The following is a 21,656-nucleotide window of genomic DNA, read 5'->3' on the forward strand; positions in this document are numbered from 1 at the left end:
CTGACATCCAGTCGTCTTGTCCTCTGCTTGGCACATATGCAGGAAGTGTTTGATGAACTGTCAAGCTGATCTTCAGTGACATTGTTTCCTCCTCCGTCTTGCTTCTTACAGATACTCATTTCCATTTTGATCATTGTGCAGCTGCTGCTTATGGATTTCTCCCCACAACCTCATGTTCATTCAGTAAACATTTTTTTCAACACCTCCTGTGGCCCAGTTGCTGAGAACACAGTGGTGGCAAGATACCCACGATCTCGGCTTCTACAGCAGAGAATCCAGCCTCATCTATAGAAATCAATAAAGACCTCTCAGAAGAGGCCAGTATCAGGTGATGGCTTAGGGATGAACAAGAATCAGGTGAAGGAACCAAGAGGGTGTTTGGAAAATAACATGAACAGAAACTTGAATTCCAGGAGTTAAAAGATATTCACTATGGGGGCACCTGGGTGGCTCAGTGGGTTAAAGCCTCTGCCTTCAGCTCAGGTCATGATCTCAGGGTCCTGGGATTGAGCCCCACATCCGGCTTCTGCTCAGCAGGAAGCCTGCTTCCCCCTCTCTCTCTGGCTGCTGCTCTGACTACTTGTGATCTCTGTCTCTGTCAAAAAAAAAAAAAAAAAGATACTCACTATGGCTGGATAATAGAGGGTGTGGCAGAAGCAGCTGGAGATAGGCTGAGGAAATGGGCAAAGACCAGGTCAGCCATGTACAAGGTTTGTTGGGCCTTGGAAATTCAAACCAAGGAGTTTTATTAAGACAAGGAGATGCTACTGAAGGGTTTTGAGCAGAGGAGTAGTATCTTTCATTCATTCATTCATTCACTCATTCAGCAAATATGGATGAATTGTCTAGCTAGGCTTTCGTGGTCATCACTGAATAAAAGAGATCCCTGCTCTCGATAATCCATTTATACTTTAGTAAGATTATCCTGGTCCCAGAGTCAAGGAAGTTAAGACTGGAGGCAGGAAGAACAAAGAAAAGCCATCCATGGAGACTCGGGTGATGATCATTGAAACTAGAGAGTGGCACCAGTGAGGATGGCACAACTTCTTAAATAGAATTAACAGAACTTGCTGATTTATTAGGTGCAGTCAGAGTAAGGGAGCGTGAGTCAAACACACCTCATACCCCTAATGTGGGAAATTAAGGAGGATGGTGATGTCAGGTGTCGGAAAACATTTCAGGAAGATTTTCCTGATTTTGATCTTCTATGCTAAGTGAGTTTGAGGAGCCTCTGAGATGTCCAGGTGGAAATGTTGAGGAGACAGTTGTTCATAGATGGTAGAATAGGTCGATGAGGGAGACAAAAATAAGTCATAACATAAATGGAGCCATGCGTCATGTTCTTAGATAAGGTTACACAGAGGGGATTTACAACATAAGAGCCACAAATGGATGTTGTGGTTATCAGGGATGCTCACAAATCATCAGGCTCTTTCTCTTTGGGACATTTGGTAGGACTGTACTTCTCCATCCCTTTGAATGTTGAGTGTGGCCATGTGCCTTCTTTGGCCAATGAAATGTGAACAGATATTGCATGTGACATCTCCAGCAAGAGCTTTAAGTTCCATGGCTGAAATGATTATGAAGTGAAACCTTCATTGGCTTGGGTGCCTAACTGAACCTAGGGTAAAACCCACTTGACTTATTTTGGCCCTGTAACAGAAGAAAAAATACACTTCTGTTCTGTTAGGCCTCTGAGATTTTAGAGTTATTTTTAACTTCCCCCGTCCTCATTGGTCCAGAAATTGATCCAGAAGTCCTACCCTGATACGAGGAGGTTGCAAAGATGACCATATGTGTTATGTAATGGAAAGGCATTTGGTAGAAGTGACTTTTGTGGTAACTTGAAGAAACATATCAACACCTAATAAACCTGTAATTCTAAAGTTAGGAAACAGAAACTAGTAGCATGAATATTGGTGCCTGTCGCTGGGTCTAGCAAAAATTTCAGGAAAGAGGCAAAAGTGGAAAAGCTTGGCTGGTATATGTTTAGGGATGAATAGAATAGAGAGAATCTAGAAGTGTATGGCTATGCAAGTGCTTCTGAACCCCCAACCAGTGAAAAATAAAATAGAGAGACAAAGGCAAATTAAGCCACAGTCTTGGGGCAAGGATCAAATCCATGGTATAGTTGTTCCTCCTGTTGTCAAAATATATGAATGTATTACAGTGGTTTAGGATAAAGGTTTAACTAGGGGTTGGATGTCCAATGTTTTTAAAAGGACAAGATGAGAGAAAAGAGTTTAAATGTGGTCTTTCCACCAAAAGCCTGAAGACCAAAAGTACACAATCAAGTTGAGAGAGAAAGAACATGATAGGGGCGGGGGGGATACACACACACACACACATTTTTATATGTGTGTGAAATCTAATCTAATCTGAAATCTAAGATGTATGCCTAGAAAAAAAGTAAAGGTGTGGCTATAGGCATGATTCCAAGCAAAGCTAAATTTAAAAAATATCCCTAACAATAAAAAATAAAACAAATGAATCTGGGTTCACAGTAAGTAGCGTAACCACACATAAAGAAAGGTTGGTCACTCTAAAACACAGTAATTTGACCACTTTTTCTTGGTAAATGTACTCTAAGGATAGAAAGAAATACAAAAATCTTTAACTGTTTTCAAGGATCATGCTTTTGGTGCTAGTATTAGTATTGTCATTTTGAGACTGTTGTGTGGGTATCATGAGATTAAATCAAATGGATAATTGCAATGAGAAATACGGTTTCTGGCATGGTTGGAAGGAAAGGTTGATGTGATTAAATAAAAACCCTGTAGTTTTGAATTTGAATCAGAGACATCAGTATGTTATAATATATTGTATCTAACAACTGAAAATAATTGAAAACTGTGGCCAAGTAGCAAGGGCACCTTTGGCCTGAAAAGTATGGTATTTATATACCATTCTCATTGAAAGGAACCAGGCTGTACTGGAGAAATGGCTGGTTCCAGAGCTGGGCTAGGGGATGTGTGTGATGATCTTGGAAAATCTTGTCATATTAGAAAGCAAGAAAGCTTTCAAAATCTACTAGAGTTGGGTCAACTTGAATTGACGCTCTCTTGCTAATGACTCTGGTGATTGAAACATAGGAAATTTGTTTAAGTTTATGGCTGGCTCATAATGAATCAAACACACACACACACACACACACACACACACACACAGACACACACCCTAAACAGTACTTTTGGAGGACACTAGGGACCCAACTAATTTTTTTTTAATAAACATGTGTTAAGGATTATATTTGACTCATTTAATGAGGGAACCAGTAAAATGCTTCAACCAGTTCAAAGGAGAATTCAAGCATGTACACACATAGGCCATACAAAATGCTGAAATAAACTTACAAATAAATATAAAAATGGTCAGCATCCATGGGTGGCAGTCATTGCCTTCCACCAGACAAAATTCATTTCCATTTCCATTATCAAAAATAATTTACAGGGATGCCTGGGTGACTTAGTTGATTAGGCATCTGTCTCCGGCTCAGATGTGATCCCAGGGATTGATCCTGCATCGGGCTCCTTGCTCAGCGGGAATTCTCTTTCTCCTTCTGCCTCTGCCTTCTGTTCCTCCTGCTTGTGCTCTCTCTCTCTCACCAAAATAAATTTAAAAAATCTTAAAAAATAATTTACATTACTAGGATTATTCTACACTGTACAGAGTTGTCAAATAGCTTAAAGACAATGAAAGGCACTTATAACTCAAAAGGGTACACTAGGCAGGATATCCAGTATTTTTTTTTCCTATTTGAAAGTTTTTAACAAGTTTTTGTTATACTCTCTCCCCTCTTGATGATATTATCTTAAAGATTATTCTTGATCACAAGAAAAGTTTTGTTTCGAGGTGCCTTGGTGGTTCAGATGGTTAAGCGTTTGCCATTGGCTCAGGTCCTGATCTCCAGTTCTGGGATTGAGCCCCATGTCCAGCTCCCAGCTCAGAAGGGAGTCTGCTTCTCCCTCTTCCTCTGCCTTTCCCCCTGCTTGTGTTTTCTCTGTCTCTCTATCTCTCTCTTAAATGAATAAATAAAATATTTTTTAAAATATTTTTTTAAAAGAAAAGTTTTGCTTCATTAGATTTAGCCTGATTATTTATAAAGGTACAGCAAGAGTATTAACTAACTATATAGACCTGAGTTTATTTGGTAAATCTAGCGCCATATCAACTAATTGTTTTGAATCTGGAAAATAAGTGAAGAATCAAACATGTATTCTGATTTTCCTATATGTACTGTTCCGTAGGGTGAAAAGAGAGGGAGACAAACCATAAGAGACTCTTAACCTTAGGAAACAAACTGAGGGTTGCTGGAGGGAAAGGGGATGGGGGGTTAGGGCAACAGGGTGATGGACATTGGGGAGGGTATGTGTTGTAATGAGCACTGGGTATTATATAAGACTGATGAATCACAGACCTGTACCCCTGAAACAAATAATGCATTTTATGCTAATTGAATTTAAATTTTTAAAAAAGTTGATGAGGAAAAGGGTTCTATATACTGATCCCTGGGAATAAAGAATTATGAAATGATGGTGTTATACTAGCACTCTTTTGGAAACCCTAACAAATTAATGGTCTAAGCAATCATTAAGAATGGCTGCCAACATCATAGACATTATTTGCCTTCTATTAGTCTCAATTATATCAAACTTCTATGTCTAACCACCAAATTACAAGAAATCCAGAGAATGGGGAAACGTTAACTAATAGGAGGAGACAGCAAGGTTCAGACTATAGAAAACTCTAAAGAACAAAGTAACAGGTCTCTTCAATAAATTTCATGGAAGAAAAAATACAATGGATGGGAAAACCTATCAACTAAAAAATATTGCAAAGATGCAAAACAATTAGTTACTCTATATGGAACTAGCTCCTTCATATCCTGTGTAAAATGATTTTTAAAAAATTTTTGAGGAGGAGGAGTCAAGATGGTGGAGAAGTAGCAGGTTGAGACTACATCAGGTAGCAGGAGATCAGCTAGATAGCTTATCAATCCATTGCAAACACCTACAAATCCAACAGGAGACCAAAGACTAGAAGAGCAACAATTCTAGAAACAGAAAATCAAACACTTTCTGAAAGGTAGGACGGCAGAGAAGTGAATCCAAAGCTACAGGAAGATAGACCGTGGGGGGAGGGGCCAGCTCCCAGCAAGCAGTGGAGCAACGGAGCACAAAATCAGGACTTTTAAAAGTCTGTTTCCACAGAGGGACATTGCTCCAGAGGCTTAACTGGGGTGAAGGCCACGCAGGATCAGCATGGCCCCAGGTCCCGCAGGGTCTCAGAAGGATCAGGAGTGTTTGAGTGTCGCAGAGCTCGCAGGTATTGGAGCAGGGAAGCCGGCTCCAGAGACAGAGACAGAGCTCTCAGCTCGGGGTTACCTTGAACTGGTCACAGGCTGCGTGAGCTCGGAGCACGGCTGGAGGCCAGGGAGATGGGAGTGATTGAGCGCTTTTCTCTGAGGGCGCACTGAGGAGAGGGGCCCTGAGCTTTCGGCTCCTCCGGGCCAGAGATTGGGAGGCAGTCATTTTCATTCCTGTCCTCTGGAACTCTACGGAAAATGCTCAGGGAACAAAAGCTCCTGAAAGAGAACCCGAGCGGATTACTCAGCCCGGCCCCTGGTAAGGGCGGTGCAATTCCACCTGCGGCAAAGACACTTGAGAATCACTACAACAGACCCCACCCCAGAAGATCAACAAGAAATCCAGCCAGGACCAAGTTCACTTACCAAGGAGAACAGCAGAATTCCAGAGGAGGAGAAAGCAAAGCATGGAATTCATGGCTTTCTCCCCATGATTCATTATTCTTGCAGTTAATTTAATTTTTTTTTTAAAGATTTTATTTATTTATTTGACAGAGAGAGATCACAAGTAGACAGAGAGGCAGGCAGAGAGAGAGAGAGAGAGAGGGAAGCAGGCTCCCTGCTGAGCAGAGAGCCCGATGCGGGACTCGATCCCAGGACCCTGAGATCATGACCTGAGCCGAAGGCAGCGGCTTAACCCACTGAGCCACCCAGGCGCCCAATTTAATTTTTTTTTAATTTAATTTTTTTTCTTCTTCTAAATTTTTTTAACTTTCACCCTCTCCTCTTTTAACATTTTTTAACTAGTTTATCTTAACAATACCTTTCATTAAAAAAAAATAATCTTTTTTGAACCTTCATTATTATAGTCATATTTTATCCTTCATTGTATCTAACTTTATTTTTTGTATACACATAGGGTTTTTTCTTCTAAAAAATTTGGGGTACAACTTCTAATAGATCAAAATATACCCTAAATCTAGCTCCGGGCTTGTTCTAGTCTCCAGCCCAAGCAAAATCTCTCCACTTTCTTTTTCTTTATTCTCGCAACCAACCTACTTTATCAACTCCTTTTTTAGAAATTAAAAAAAAATTTTTTTTCATTTTTATAGGCATATTCCATCCCTTCATTGTGTTTACCCTTATATATGTTTTTCATTCTTTAAGATTTTGGGAGGTAGTTTCTTCTAAGAGACCAAAATACTCCCAAAATTAAATGGGTGATCCTGTTCTAGTCACCAGTCCAATATATATATATTTTTCTTTTTTTATATATTTTTAATTTGTCTTCTTTTTTAAATTTTTTTTTTTCCTGAACTTCTTTTTATTCCCATTCTCCCCCCAATGATTTTGGGTTAAAGTGCATTTTCCTGGGGTCTTTGCCACCCTTTTAGTATTTTATATGCTCCTTCATATATTCTTATCTGGGCAAAATGACAAGACAGAAAAACTCACCATAAAAAAGAACAAGAGGCAATACCAAACGCTAGGGACCTAATCAATATGGACATTGGTTATATGTCAGATCAAGAGTTCAGAATGATGATTCTCAAGGTTCTAGCTTGGCTCAAAAAAGCATGGAAGATATTAGAGAAACCCTCTCTGGAGAGTTAAAAGTCCTTTCTGGAGAAATAAAAGAACTAAAATCTAACCAAGTTGAAATCAAAAAAGCTATTAATGAGGTGCAATAAAAAATGGCGGCTCTTACTGCTAGGATAAATGAGGCAGAAGAAAGAATTAGTGATATAGAAGACCAAATGACAGAGAATAAAGAAGCTGAGCAAAAGAGAGACAAACAAATACTGGACCACGAGGGGAGAATTTGAGAGATAAGTGACACCATAAGACGAAACATTAGAATACTTGGGATTCCAGAAGAAGAAGAAAGAGAGAGGGGAGGAGAAGGTATATTGAAGAGAATTGTTGTAGAGAATTTCTCTAATATGGCAAAGGGAATAAGCATCAAAATCCAGGAGGTGCAGAGAACCCCCCTCAAAATCAGTAAAAATAGGTCCACACCCCGTCACCTAATAGTAAAATTTACAAGTCTTAGTGACAAAGAGAAAATCCTGAAAGCAGCCCAGGACAAGAAGTCTGTAACATACAATGGTAAAAATATTAGACTGGCAGCGGACTTATCCACAGATACCTGGCAGGCCAGAAAGAGCTGACATGATATATTCAGAGCACTAAATGAGAAAAACATGCAGCCAAGTCTACTATATCCAGCTAGGCTATCATTGAAAATAGAAGGAGAGATTAAAAGCTTCCAGGACAAACAAAAAGTGAAAGAATTTGCAAACACCAAACCAGCTCTACAGGAAATATTGAAAGGGGTCCTATAAGCAAAGAGAGACCCTAAAGTAGTAGATCAGAAATGAACAGACAATATACAGTAACAGTCACCTTACAGGCAATACAATGGCACTAAACTCCTATCTCTCAATAGCTACCCTGAATGTTAATGGGCTAAATGCCCCAATCAAAAGACACAGGGTATCAGAATGGATAAAAAAACAAAACCCATCTATTTGTTGCCTACAAGAAACTCATCTTAAACCCGAAGACAACTTCAGGTTTAAAGTGAGGGGGTGGAAAAGAATTTACCATGCTAATGGACATCAGAAGAAAGCAGGAGTGGCAATCCTTATATCAGATCAATTAGATTTTAAGCCAAAGACTATAATAAGAGATGAGGAAGGACACTATATCATACTCAAAGGAACTATCCAACAAGAAGATCTAACAATTTTAAATATCTATGCCCCTAACATGGGAGCAGCCAACTATATAAACCAATTAATAACAAAATCAAAGAAACACATCGACAAGAATACAATAATAGTAGGGGATTTTAACACTCCCCTCACTGAAATGGACAGATCATCCAAGCAAAAGATCAACAAGGAAATCAAGGCCTTAAATGACACACTGGACCAGATGGACATCACAGATATATTCAGAACATTTCATCCCAAAGCAACAGAATACACATTCTTCTCTAGTGCACATGGAACATTCTCCAGAATAGATCACATTCTTGGTCCTAAATCAAGTATCAACTGGTATCAAAAGATTGGGATCATTCCCTGCATATTTTCAGACCACAATGCTCTGAAGCTAGAACTTAATCACAAGAGAAAAATTGGAAAGAACCCAAATACATGGAGACTAAACAGCATCCTTCTAAAGAATGAATGGGTCAACCAGGAAATTAAAGAAGAATTGAAAAAAATTCATGGAAACAAATGATAATGAAAACACAATGGTTCAAAATCTTTGGGACACAGCAAAGGCAGTCCTGAGAGGAAAATATAGAGCGGTACAAGCCTTTCTCAAGAAACACGAAAGGTCTCAAGTACACAACCTAATCCTACACCTAAAGGAGCTAGAGAAAGAACAACAAAGAAAGCCTAAACCCAGCAGGAGAAAAGAAATCATAAAGATCAGAGCAGAAATCAATGAAATAGAAACAAACAAAAAAAAACAATAGAACAAATCAACAAAACTAAGAGCTGGTTCTTTGAAAGAATTAATAAGATTGATAAACCCCTGGCCAGACTTATCAAATAGAAAAGAGAAAGGACCCAAATAAATAAAATCATGAATGAAAGAGGAGAGATCACAACCAACACCAAAGAAATACAATTATAAGAACATATTATGAACAACTCTGTGCCAACAAATTTGACAATCTGGAAGAAATGGATGCATTTGTAGAGACATATAAACTACCACAACTGAACCAGGAAGAAATAGAAAACCTGAACAAACCTATAACCAGTAAGGAGATTGAAACAGTCATCAAAAATCTCCAAACAAACAAAAGTCCAGGGCCAGACGGCTTCCCAGGGGAATTCTACCAAACATTTAAAGAAGAATTAATACCGGGACGCCTGGGTGGCTCAGTTGGTTAAGCAGCTGCCTTCGGCTCAGGTCATGATCCCAGCGTCCTGGGATCGAGTCCCGCATCGGGCTCCTTGCTCATCAGGGAACCTGCTTCTCCCTCTGCCTCTGCCTGCCATTCTGTCTGCCTGTGCTCGCTCTCTCACCCTCGCTCTCTCTGACAAATAAATAAATAAAATCTTTAAAAAAAAAAAAGAAGAAGAATTAATACCTATTTTCCTGAAACTGTTCCAAAAAATAGAAATGGAAGAAAAAATTCCAAACTCATTTTATGAGGCCAGCATCACCTTGATCCCAAAACCAGACAAGGATCCCATCAAAAAAGAGAATTACAGACCAATATCCTGAATGAACACAAGTGCGAAAATTCTCACCAAAATACTAGCCAAGAGGATCCAACAGTACATTAAAAAATTATTCACCATGACCAAGTGGGATTTATTCCAGAGCTGCAAGGTTGGTTCAACATCCACAAATCAATCAATGTGATACAATACATTAATAAAAGAAAGAACAAGAACCATATGATACTCTCAATAGATGCTGAAAAAGCATTTGACAAATTACAGCATCCCTTCCTGATCAAAACTCTTCAAAGTGTAGGGATAGAGGGCACATATCTCAATATTATCAATATGAAAAACCCACAGCAAATAGCATTCTCAATGGAGAAAAACTGAAAGCTTTTCAGCTAAGGTCAGGAATATGGCAGGAATGTCCATTATCACCAATGCTATTCAACATAGTACTAGAAGTCCTAGCCTCAGCAATCATACAACAAAAGGAAATTAAAGGCATCCAAATTGGCAAAGAAGTCAAACTATCACTCTTCGCAGATGATATGATACTGTATGTGGAAAACCCAAAAGACTCCACTCCAAAACTGCTAGAACTTGTACAGGAATTCAGTAAAGTGTCAGGATATAAAATCAATGCACAGAAATCAGTTGCATTTCTCTACACCAACGACAAGACAGAAGAAAGAGAAATTAAGGAGTCCATCCCATTTACAATTGCACCCAAAACTATAAGATACCTAAGAATAAACCTAACCAAAGAGGCTAAGAATCTATACACAGAAAACTGTAAAGTACTCATGAAAGAAATTGAGGAAGACACAAAGAAATGGAAAAATGTTACGTGCTCCTGGATTGGAAGAATAAATATTGTGAAAATGTCTATGCTACCTAAAGCAATCTACACATTTAATGCAATTCCTATCAAAGTACCATTCATTTTTTTCAAAGAAATGGAACAAATAATCCTAAAATTTATATGGAACCAGAAAAGACCTCGAATAGCCAAAGGAATATTGAAAAAGAAAGCCAAAGTTGGTGGCATCACAATTCCGGACTTCAAGCTCTATTACAAAGCTGTCATCATCAAGACAGCATGGTACTGGCACAAAAACACACACATAGATCAATGGAACAGAATAGAGAACCCAGAAATAGACCCTCAACTCTGGTCAACTAATCTTTGACAAAGCAGGAAAGAATGCCCAATGGAAAAAAGACAGCCTCTTCAATAAATGGTGTTGGGAAAATTGGACAGCCACATGCAGAAAAATGAAATTGGATCGTCTCCTTACACCACACACAAAAATAGACTCAAAATGGATGAAGGACCTCAATGTGAGAAAGGAATCCATCAAAATCCTTGAGGAGAACACAGGCAGCAACCTCTTCGACCTCAGCCGCAGCAACATCTTCCTAGGAACATCGCCAAAGGCAAGGGAAGCAAGGGCAAAAATGAACTATTGGGATTTCCTCAAGATCAAAAGCTTTTGCACAGCAAAGGAAACAGTTAACAAAACCAAAAGACAACTGACAGAATGGGAGAAGATATTTGCAAATGACATATCAGATAAAGGTCTAGTGTCCTAAATCTATAAAGAACTTAGCAAACTCAACACCCAAAGAACAAATAATCCAATCAAGAAATGGGCAGAGGACATGAACAGACATTTCTGCAAAGAAGACATCCAGATGGCCAACAGACACATGAAAAAGTGCTCCACATCACTCGGAATCAGAGAAATACAAATCAAAACCTCAATGAGATACCACCTCACACCAGTCAGAATGGCTAAAATTAACAAGTCAGGAAATGACAGATGCTGTCGAGGAGGCAGAGAAAGGGGAACCCTCCTACACTGTTGGTGGGAATGCAAGCTGGTGCAACCACTCTGGAAAACAGCATGGAGGTTCCTCAAAAAGTTGAAAATAGAACTACCCTATGACCCAGCAATTTCACTACTGGGTATTTACCCTAAAGATACAAATGTAGTGATCCGAAAGGGCATGTGCACCCGAATGTTTATCGCAGCAATGTCCGCAATAGCCAAACTATGGAAAGAACCTATATGTCCATCAACAGATGAATGGATAAAGAAGAGGTGGTATGCCATTTGCCACGACGTGGATGTAACTAGAGGGTATTATGCTTAGCGAAATAAGTCAATGAGAAAAAGACAACTATCATATGATTTCCCTGATATGAGGAAGTAGAGATGCAACGTGAGGGGTTTGGGGGGTAGGAAAAGACAAAATGGGATTGGGAAGGAGACAAACCATAAGTGACTCTTAATCTCACAAAACAAACTGAGGGTTGCTGGTGGGAGGGGGGTCGGGAGCGGGGTGGGATTATGGACATTGGGGAAGGTATGGGCTATGGTGAGTGCTGTGAAGTGTGTAAACCTGGCGATTCACAGACCTGTACCCCTGGGGGTAAAAGTACATTATATGTTTATAAAAAATAATTATAAAAAAATTTTTGAGGTAGTTAAGGAAATATGAATCTGAACATTTGATATTAATGAATGGTTACACTAGAGGTGATGACGTTATGTTGGTTGTGTTTTCAAGAACAGTCTTATTTTAGAAACATATACTGAAAGGATGAAATTATATCATGTCTGATATTTACTGCAAAGTGTTCTAGAGTGGAGAAGGTATAAATGAAACACAACAGACCATGAGTTAGTTAGTTGTTGAGTCTGGGTGATAGGTATGTGGGGTGGGGGGCTTCATTAAACTCTCTTCTCTGGTTTTGCATAGGTAGGAAATTTTCCATAAAAAATTAAATAAATATAAAGGCTTTCTAATAAATAAACTACTTTCTGTTGGTTTTCTTTAGTAATTTCTAATGTATTATTTTTAAGACAATATAAAACTATTCTGAGCCTATATAATGTATAGTGTTTTCAAGTTGAGCTTCTAAAATAATTCATGATGTAATTCAAATTTTGAGAAATGATACCATCTTTTAAAAAAGAAATACAACTGTTACTCTTATAATTATTCGATAAACTGAAGGCTTTTTAAAAAGCCAAATCACTTTCCCTTCGAACTTCTCCAAGTGAATAATCCATTTTTTGTTTGGTTTGTTTCCAGATAACCTTTTTCATGCTGCTCTCTGCAGTGTGCGTAATGCTGAATTTGGCTGGTTCAATTCTCTCCTGTCAGAATGCTCAGCTAGTGAACTCCCTAGAAGGCTGTCAGTTGGTGAGTAATGAAATGCAAACCTTTTGAAAAAGGTCACAGGCTTTGATTTTGCCTGAAAGTAATTTTAAAAAATAAATTTTATTATATCCTTGGATTTAGTCTGATGTTTTATAATTGTATAGGGAATTTAAGTTAAGTTGGTTCATTTCTAAACATTATCTCAAATTAAAACTCAGCCTACTTGTAAGTCAGTTACTAAAAGCGTATTTCTCAGGATCACGGCATAGTGCTTTTAGAGCAAATGTCTTTAGCAAATATTATATTTTGGCATTTGTGGCATTGATTTTTGTCCCCACTGAATTTTTAAAACTCAATTGTGTAAGTTGATTGTAAGTGCCGTGATACATATGAGCTTGATAATGGGTGCATCAAAACAATTTAGTTCACTTTTTTTTTTTTTCAATTCAAAAAGTGGATTATCTTTTAGATCTAGGAGAATGGTAGACAGTGTGTTGTGTACTTTGTAGGGGATCAATAAATGCTTTGTGGGATAGAAGCTTCATTCCATATCATGACTTAGCTCCTGGGACCGAGATATGTGCTTCTGGTGGGACAATCACATTTGTTAAGGGGCGTGGGGGGTATATAGTTTGACTCCTGATAGGATCATGGCTGCTAGATGCGAGACACTGGTATTTGTTGATTAATCTTGGAGACTATGCAGTTACCTTTTAGAGCCATTCTCTTCCTCAGCTGCCTGTGCACTTGCTGGGCCTGGGGCTGTTACTTCTGAGAGGTCAGGGGCTATCCTGAATTACCCAAAGCTTCTCCATAGCAGAGCCATGCTTTTTGTCTTGTGACCATGCCTTTTGGGTTCAGAGGAGCAGCTGTTGGGAAGCCTGCTGCTCTCTCCAGTTTTTATCTATCCAGGCTAGAAGGACTCGGATCCCTTGGTACAGTTTCAATGCAGAGGCACCTACTGAGTTCCAAAAACTAACTGTGAGAGCTTCAGCTTGCTACTTTCTGTTCAGCTGGCCTAGAACACACTGATCAGATTTCATCCAGTTAGGATGTACAGAGTATCCTTGGTGTACTGCAGTATTGCTCATGACCGAGAAGAATTGATACAACCTGGAGCTCCACCGCCCTCAGGAAGGATGACTTGCCAACTTCTATCCATAACTGAGCCAGCCTCTTTGTACCTAAATACTAGGTGCTGTGAATATCCTAACATCTGGCAACTAGCAATGGACTGGCCATTTCCCCCTCTGACCCCCAGGCTCATACTTGGCCAGTAATTTCCAAGCAAGATCAGCATGGTCACTTGCTGAAGTGTAGCCTGAATAGTAGAGAGAGTAGGGGATTTGGACTCAGCGAATCAGGATCAAAGTCATGGCTTTATAACCCCCTAGTTAATGAATTAGAACAAATCACCTTCCCTGTCTCATCTTTACTTCTGTTTCCTATTAAGGGTGGATATTTCCTGCCCTGAGCTTTTCCTAAGATATGTAATAAGATAGGATTCATGAAATACATGAAAGTATACGCCTTTCCTGTTACCAAAAAATATGTAATTACTACAGAAAATTCAAAAAGCAAAATGCACTTTATTATTATGTTTATTATGTTGTTCCTGTATTTTCTGTGCATAATATGTGTGTATGTGCATGTATACATAACATGTGTGTATTTAACATACATTTATTTTTTTTAAAGATTTTATTTATTCATTTGACAGACAGAGATCACAAGTAGGCAGAGAGGCAAGGCAGAGAGAGAGGAAGGGAAGCAGGCTCCCCGCTGAGCAGAGAGCCCGATGCGGGGCTCGATCCCAGGACCCCGTGATCACGACCTGAGCCGAAGGCAGAGGCTCAACCCACTGAGCCACCCAGGCGCCCCTCTAACATACATTTAAATGTGCTGTACTCTCCATGCAGCTTTGTGATTTAATTTTTTATTGGTTGTGAACATTACGTATAATATAGTATATTACATATATTATATATATTATAATCTAATAATGCTATAAATTCTTTTCTAGTGTAGTGGCTGCTCTGTATGGATGAATATAGCATTATTTATTTAACCAATGTCTGCTTTTTGCATGGATGAAGGTTGCCACGGTCCCTACACAAAATATTTTTACAGCTCCTAAAAGTGGACTTGCTTGATCATGAGGAATCCACATCTTTAAAGCACTTGATACATATTGACATACTGCCTTCTAAAAGAGTTTACCAATTTATAATCCCAATAGATGAGAATGATGTTCTTGCTACACCTTTGCCAGCACTGCAAATTCTTACTTTTTAAAGTTTATGCTAATTTAAAAGGTATAAAATAACATCATTGCTTTAATTTGAACTTCCTTGAATAGTACCAATTATTTATAATTGCATTACGTAAGTTTATATATGTACCTGCATGTATACATATATAGGTAATAATATGTGGATATGAGCGTATGTACCATTTATATTTCTCCTTCAGTGAATTGATTATAACCTTTACCCATTTTTAGGGGTATTTATCTTAATGATTTGTAAGAACTCTTCATAAATGCAATTATGTAATTCATTTATATAATAATTATATATACATAAATTTATATGTGTATATATGTATGTGTGTATATATATATATATATATATAAAACATAGAAGAAATATAACTATAAAACATAGAGGAAATATATTTCCTCTATGAATTGATTGGGGCTTTTACCCATTTTTAGATTTTTTTAGATTTAACTATCTTGCTGACTTTTAAGAGATCTTTACATTTTACGGTTTTGAGTCCTACAGCTTGTATAGGTCTAATATACTTCCTGGATTATTATTTGCTTTTTAGTTTTAGTGCATTTAAATCTATGAATGTTTTCCTTTGTGGTCTTATCTTGGAACCAGTAAAAAGACATTCTTTCCAAGATCAAGTTACTTCCCCCCTTTTTAAAAATATAGTTAACTCGGGGGAGGAGTCAAGATGGCGGAGAAGTAGCAGGCTGAGACTACTTCGGGTAGCGGGAGATCAGCTAAATAGCTTATCTAAAGATTGCAAACACCTACAAATCCAACGGGAGATTGAAGAGAAGAAGAACAGCAATTCCAGAAACAGAAAATCAACCACTTTCTGCAAGGTAGGACTGGCGGAGAAGTGAATCCAAAGCGACGGGAAGATAGACCGCGGGGGGAGGGGCCGGCTCCCGGCCAGCGGCAGAGCAACGGAGCAAAATCAGGACTTTTAAAAGTCTGTTCCGCTGAGGGACATCGCTCCAGAGGCTTAACTGGGGTGAAGCCCAGGCGGGGTAAGCGAGGCCTCAGGTCCCGCAGGGTCGCAGAAGGATCGGGGGTGTCTCAGTGTCGCAGAGCTTACCGGTATTCGAACGGGGAAGCCGGCTGCAGAGACAGAGCCGAGGAGTGACTCTCAGCTCAGGGTTGCCTTGAACCGGTCGCAGGCTCGGTCAGCTCGGAGCGCGGCCGGAGGCCAGGGTGACGAGAGTCATTCGGTGCTGTTCTCTGAGGGCGCACTGAGGAGTGGGGCCCCGGGCTCTCGGCTCCTCCGGGCCGGAGACCAGGAGGCCGCCATCTTCACTCCCGTCCTCCGGACTCTACGGAAAGCGCTCAGGGAACAAAAGCTCCCGAAAGCGAACCCCAGCGGATGACTCAGCGCGGCCCCGGGTAAGGGCGGTGCAACTCCGCCTGGGGCAAAGACGCTTGAGAATCACTACAACGGGCCCCTCCCCCAGAAGATCTACGGGAAACCCAGCCAGGACCAAGTTCACCTACCAAGGAGAACGGCGGAATTCCAGAGGAGAAGAAAGCAAAGCACGGAACTCATGGCTTTCTCCCCATGATTTTTTAGCCTTGCAGTTAATTTAATTTTTTTTTCTTTTTCAATTTTTTTTTTCTTTTTCTCTTCTTCCGCTAAATTTTTTTTAACTTTTACCGTTTTCTTTTTTTAACGTTTTTTAAATAGTTTATCTAATATATATATATTTTTTCCTCTTTTTATATTTTTTCTTTATCGGCTTTCTTTTTTTTAATAGCTTTTTTTTTTTTTTCTTTCTTTCTGAACCCCTTTTTATCCCCTTTCTCCCCCCTCACAATTCAGGATCTCTTCTGATTTGGCTAAAGCATATTTTCCTGGGGTTGTTGCCACCCTTTTAGTATTTTACTTGCTCCTTCATATACTCTTATCTGGACAAAATGACAAGGCGGAAAAATTCACAACAAAAAAAAGAACAAGAGGCAATACCAAAGGCTAGGGACCTAATCAATACAGACATTGGTAATATGTCAGATATAGAGTTCAGAATGATGATTCTCAAGGTTCTAGCCGGGCTTGAAAAAGGCATGGAAGATATTAAAGCAACCCTCTCGGGAGATATAAAAGCCCTTTCTGGAGAAATAAAAGAACTAAAATCTAACCAAGTTGAAATCAAAAAAGCTATTAATGAGGTGCAATCAAAAATGGAGGCTCTCACTGCTAGGATAAATGAGGCAGAAGAAAGAATTAGCGATATAGAAGACCAAATGACAGAGAATAAAGAAGCTGAGCAAAAGAGGGACAAACAGCTACTGGACCACGAGGGGAGAATTCGAGAGATAAGTGACACCATAAGACGAAACAACATTAGAATAATTGGGATTCCAGAAGAAGAGGAAACAGAGAGGGGAGCAGAAGGTATATTGGAGAGAATTATTGGAGAGAATTTCCCCAATATGGCAAAGGGAACAAGCATCAAAATCCAGGAGGTTCAGAGAACCCCCCTCAAAATCAATAAGAATAGGTCTACACCACGTCACCTAATAGTAAAATTGACAAGTCTTAGTGACAAAGAAAAGATCCTGAAAGCAGCCCGGGAAAAGAAGTCTGTAACGTACAATGGTAAAATATTAGATTGGCAGCAGACTTATCCACAGAGACCTGGCAGGCCAGAAAGAGCTGGCATGATATATTCAGAGTACTAAATGAGAAAAACATGCAGCCAAGAATACTATATCCAGCTAGGCTATCATTGAAAATAGACGGAGAGATTAAAAGCTTCCAGGACAAACAAAAACTGAAAGAATTTGCAAATACCAAACCAGCTCTACAGGAAATATTGAAAGGGGTCCTCTAAGCAAAGAGAGACCCTCAAAGTAGTAGATCAGAAAGAAACAGAGACAATATACAATAACAGTCACCTTACAGGCAATACAATGGCACTAAATTCATATCTCTCAATACTTACCCTGAATGTTAATGGGCTAAATGCCCCAATCAAAAGACACAGGGTATCAGAATGGATAAAAAAACAAAAACCATCTATATGTTGCCTACAAGAAACTCATCTTACACCCGAAGACACCTCCAGGTTTAAAGTGAGGGGGTGGAAAAGAATTTACCATGCTAATGGACATCAGAAGAAAGCAGGAGTGGCAATCCTTATATCAGATCAATTAGATTTTAAGCCAAAGACTATAATAAGAGATGAGGAAGGACACTATATCATACTCAAAGGAACTGTCCAACAAGAAGATCTAACAATTTTAAATATCTATGCCCCTAACGTGGGAGCAGCCAACTATATAAACCAATTAATAACAAAATCAAAGAAACACATCGACAAGAATACAATAATAGTAGGGGATTTTAACACTCCCCTCACTGAAATGGACAGATCATCCAAGCAAAAGATCAACAAGGAAATCAAGGCCTTAAATGACACACTGGACCAGATGGACATCACAGATATATTCAGAACATTTCATCCCAAAGCAACAGAATACACATTCTTCTCTAGTGCACATGGAACATTCTCCAGAATAGATCACATTCTTGGTCCTAAATCAAGTCTCAACCGGTATCAAAAGATTGGAATCATTCCCTGCATATTTTCAGACCACAATGCTCTAAAGCTAGAACTCAATAACAAGAGGAAATTTGGAAAGAACCCAAATACATGGAGACTAAACAGCATCCTTCTAAAGAATGAATGGGTCAACCAGGAAATCAAAGAAGAATTGAAAAAATTTATGGAAACAAATGATAATGAAAACACAACAGTTCAGAATCTGTGGGACACAACAAAGGCAGTCCTGAGAGGAAAATATATAGCGGTACAAGCCTTTCTCAAGAAACAAGAAAGGTCTCAGGTACACAACCTAACCCTACACCTAAAGGACCTGGAGAAAGAACAAGAAAGAAACCCTAAACCCAGCAGGAGAAGAGAAATCATAAAGATCAGAGCAGAAATCAATGAAATAGAAACCAAAAAAACAATAGAACAAATCAACGAAACTAGGAGCTGGTTCTTTGAAAGAATTAATAAGATTGATAAACCCCTGGCCAGACTTATCAAAAAGAAAAGAGAGAGGACCCAAATAAATAAAATCATGAATGAAAGAGGAGAGATCACAACGAACACCAAAGAAATACAGACAATTATAAGAACATACTATGAGCAACTCTACGCCAACAAATTTGACAATCTGGAAGAAATGGATGCATTCCTAGAGACATATAAACTACCACAACTGAACCAGGAAGAAATAGAAAGCCTGAACAGACCCATAACCAGTAAGGAGATTGAAACAGTCATCAAAAATCTCCAAACAAACAAAAGCCCAGGGCCAGACGGCTTCCCGGGGGAATTCTACCAAACATTTAAAGAAGAACTAATTCCTATTCTCCTGAAACTGTTCCAAAAAATAGCAATAGAAGGAAAACTTCCAAACTCATTTTATGAGGCCAGTATCACCTTGATCCCAAAACCAGACAAGGATCCCAACAAAAAAGAGAACTACAGACCAATATCCTTGATGAACACAGATGCAAAAATTCTTGCCAAAATACTAGCCAATAGGATTCAACAGTACGTTAAAAGGATTATTCACCACGACCAAGTGGGATTTATTCCAGGGCTGCAAGGCTGGTTCAACATCCGCAAATCAATCAATGTGATACAACATATTAATAAAAGAAAGAACAAGAACCATATGATACTCTCCATAGATGCTGAAAAAGCATTTGACAAAGTACAGCATCCCTTCCTGATCAAAACTCTTCAAAGTGTAGGGATAGATGGCACATACCTCAATATTATCAAAGCCATCTATGAAAAACCCACCGCAAATATCATTCTCAATGGAGAAAAACTGAAAGCTTTTCCGCTAAGGTCAGGAACACGGCAGGGATGTCCGTTATCACCACTGCTATTCAACATAGTACTAGAAGTCCTAGCCTCAGCAATCAGACAACAAAAGGAAATTAAAGGCATCCAAATCGGCAAAGAAGCAGTCAAACTATCACTCTTCGCAGATGATATGATACTCTATGTGGAAAACCCAAAAGACTCCACTCCAAAACTGCTAGAACTTGTCCAGGAATTCAGTAAAGTGTCAGGATATAAAATCAATGCACAGAAATCAGTTGCATTTCTCTACACCAACAACAAGACAGAAGAAAGAGAAATTAAGGAGTCCATCCCATTTACAATTGCACCCAAAACTATAAGATACCTAGGAATAAACCTAACCAAAGAGACTAAGAATCTATACTCAGAAAACTATAAAGTACTCATGAAAGAAATTGAGGAAGACACAAAGAAATGGAAAAATGTTCCATGCTCCTGGATTGGAAGAATAAATATTGTGAAAATGTCTATGCTACCTAAAGCAATCTACACATTTAATGCAATTCCTATCAAAGTACCATCCATTTTTTTCAAAGAAATGGAACAAATAATCCTAAAATTTATATGGAACCAGAAAAGACCTCGAATAGCCAAAGGAATATTGAAAAAGAAAGCCAAAGTGGGTGGCATCACAATTCCGGACTTCAAGCTCTATTACAAAGCTGTCATCATCAAGACAGCATGGTACTGGCACAAAAACAGACACATAGATCAATGGAACAGAATAGAGAGCCCAGAAATGGACCCTCAACTCTATGGTCAACTCATCTTCGACAAAGCAGGAAAGAATGTCCAATGGAACAAAGACAGCCTCTTCAATAAATGGTGTTGGGAAAATTGGACAGCCACATGCAGAAAAATGAAATTGGATCATTTCCTTACACCACACACGAAAATAGACTCAAAATGGATGAAGGATCTCAATGTGAGAAAGGAATCCATCAAAATCCTCGAGGAGTACACAGGCAGCAACCTCTTCGACGTCAGCCGCAGCAACATCTTCCTAGGAACATCACCAAAGGCAAGGGAAGCAAGGGCAAAAATGAACTTTTGGGATTTTATCAAGATCAAAAGCTTTTGCACAGCAAAGGAAACAGTTAACAAAACCAAAAGACAACTGACAGAATGGGAGAAGATATTTGCAAATGACATATCAGATAAAGGGCTAGTGTCCAAAATCTATAAAGAACTTAGCAAACTCAACACCCAAAGAACAAATAATCCAATCAAGAAATGGGCAGAGGACATGAACAGACATTTCTGCAAAGAAGACATCCAGATGGCCAACAGACACATGAAAAAGTGCTCCATATCACTCGGCATCAGGGAAATACAAATCAAAACCACCATGAGATATCACCTCACACCAGTCAGAATGGCTAAAATTAACAAGTCAGGAAATGACAGATGCTGGCGAGGATGCGGAGAAAGGGGAACCCTCCTACACTGTTGGTGGGAATGCAAGCTGGTGCAACCACTCTGGAAAACAGCATGGAGGTTCCTCAAAATGTTGAAAATAGAACTACCCTATGACCCTGCAATTGCACTGCTGGGTATTTACCCTAAAGATACAAACATAGTGATCCGAAGGGGCACGTGCACCCGAATGTTTATAGCAGCAATGTCTACAATAGCCAAACTATGGAAAGAACCTAGATGTCCATCTACAGACGAATGGATAAAGAAGATGTGGTATATATACACAATGGAATACTATGCAGCCATCAAAAGAAATGAAATCTTGCCATTTGCGACGACGTGGATGGAACTAGAGGGTATCATGCTTAGCGAAATAAGTCAATCGGAGAAAGACAACTATCAT

The 21,656-nt window shown here is 39.1% G+C and overlaps 1 protein-coding gene across 4 annotated transcripts in view; it reads left to right on the forward strand.

Moving 5' to 3' along the window:
• ENTREP2 (endosomal transmembrane epsin interactor 2) overlaps positions 1 to 21,656 on the forward strand; it is a 545,857-nt gene that overhangs the window by 394,348 nt on the left and 129,853 nt on the right. For all 4 annotated transcript variants that reach the window (XM_047737128.1, XM_047737129.1, XM_047737131.1 and 1 more), the window contains one exon: positions 12,607 to 12,717. In XM_047737128.1, coding sequence (XP_047593084.1) covers positions 12,607 to 12,717 — 111 coding nt within the window. The remainder of the gene's footprint in view (positions 1 to 12,606; positions 12,718 to 21,656) is intronic.

Source organism: Lutra lutra, chromosome 7, assembly GCF_902655055.1.
Source record: "Lutra lutra chromosome 7, mLutLut1.2, whole genome shotgun sequence".
Lineage (NCBI taxonomy): Eukaryota > Metazoa > Chordata > Mammalia > Carnivora > Mustelidae > Lutra > Lutra lutra.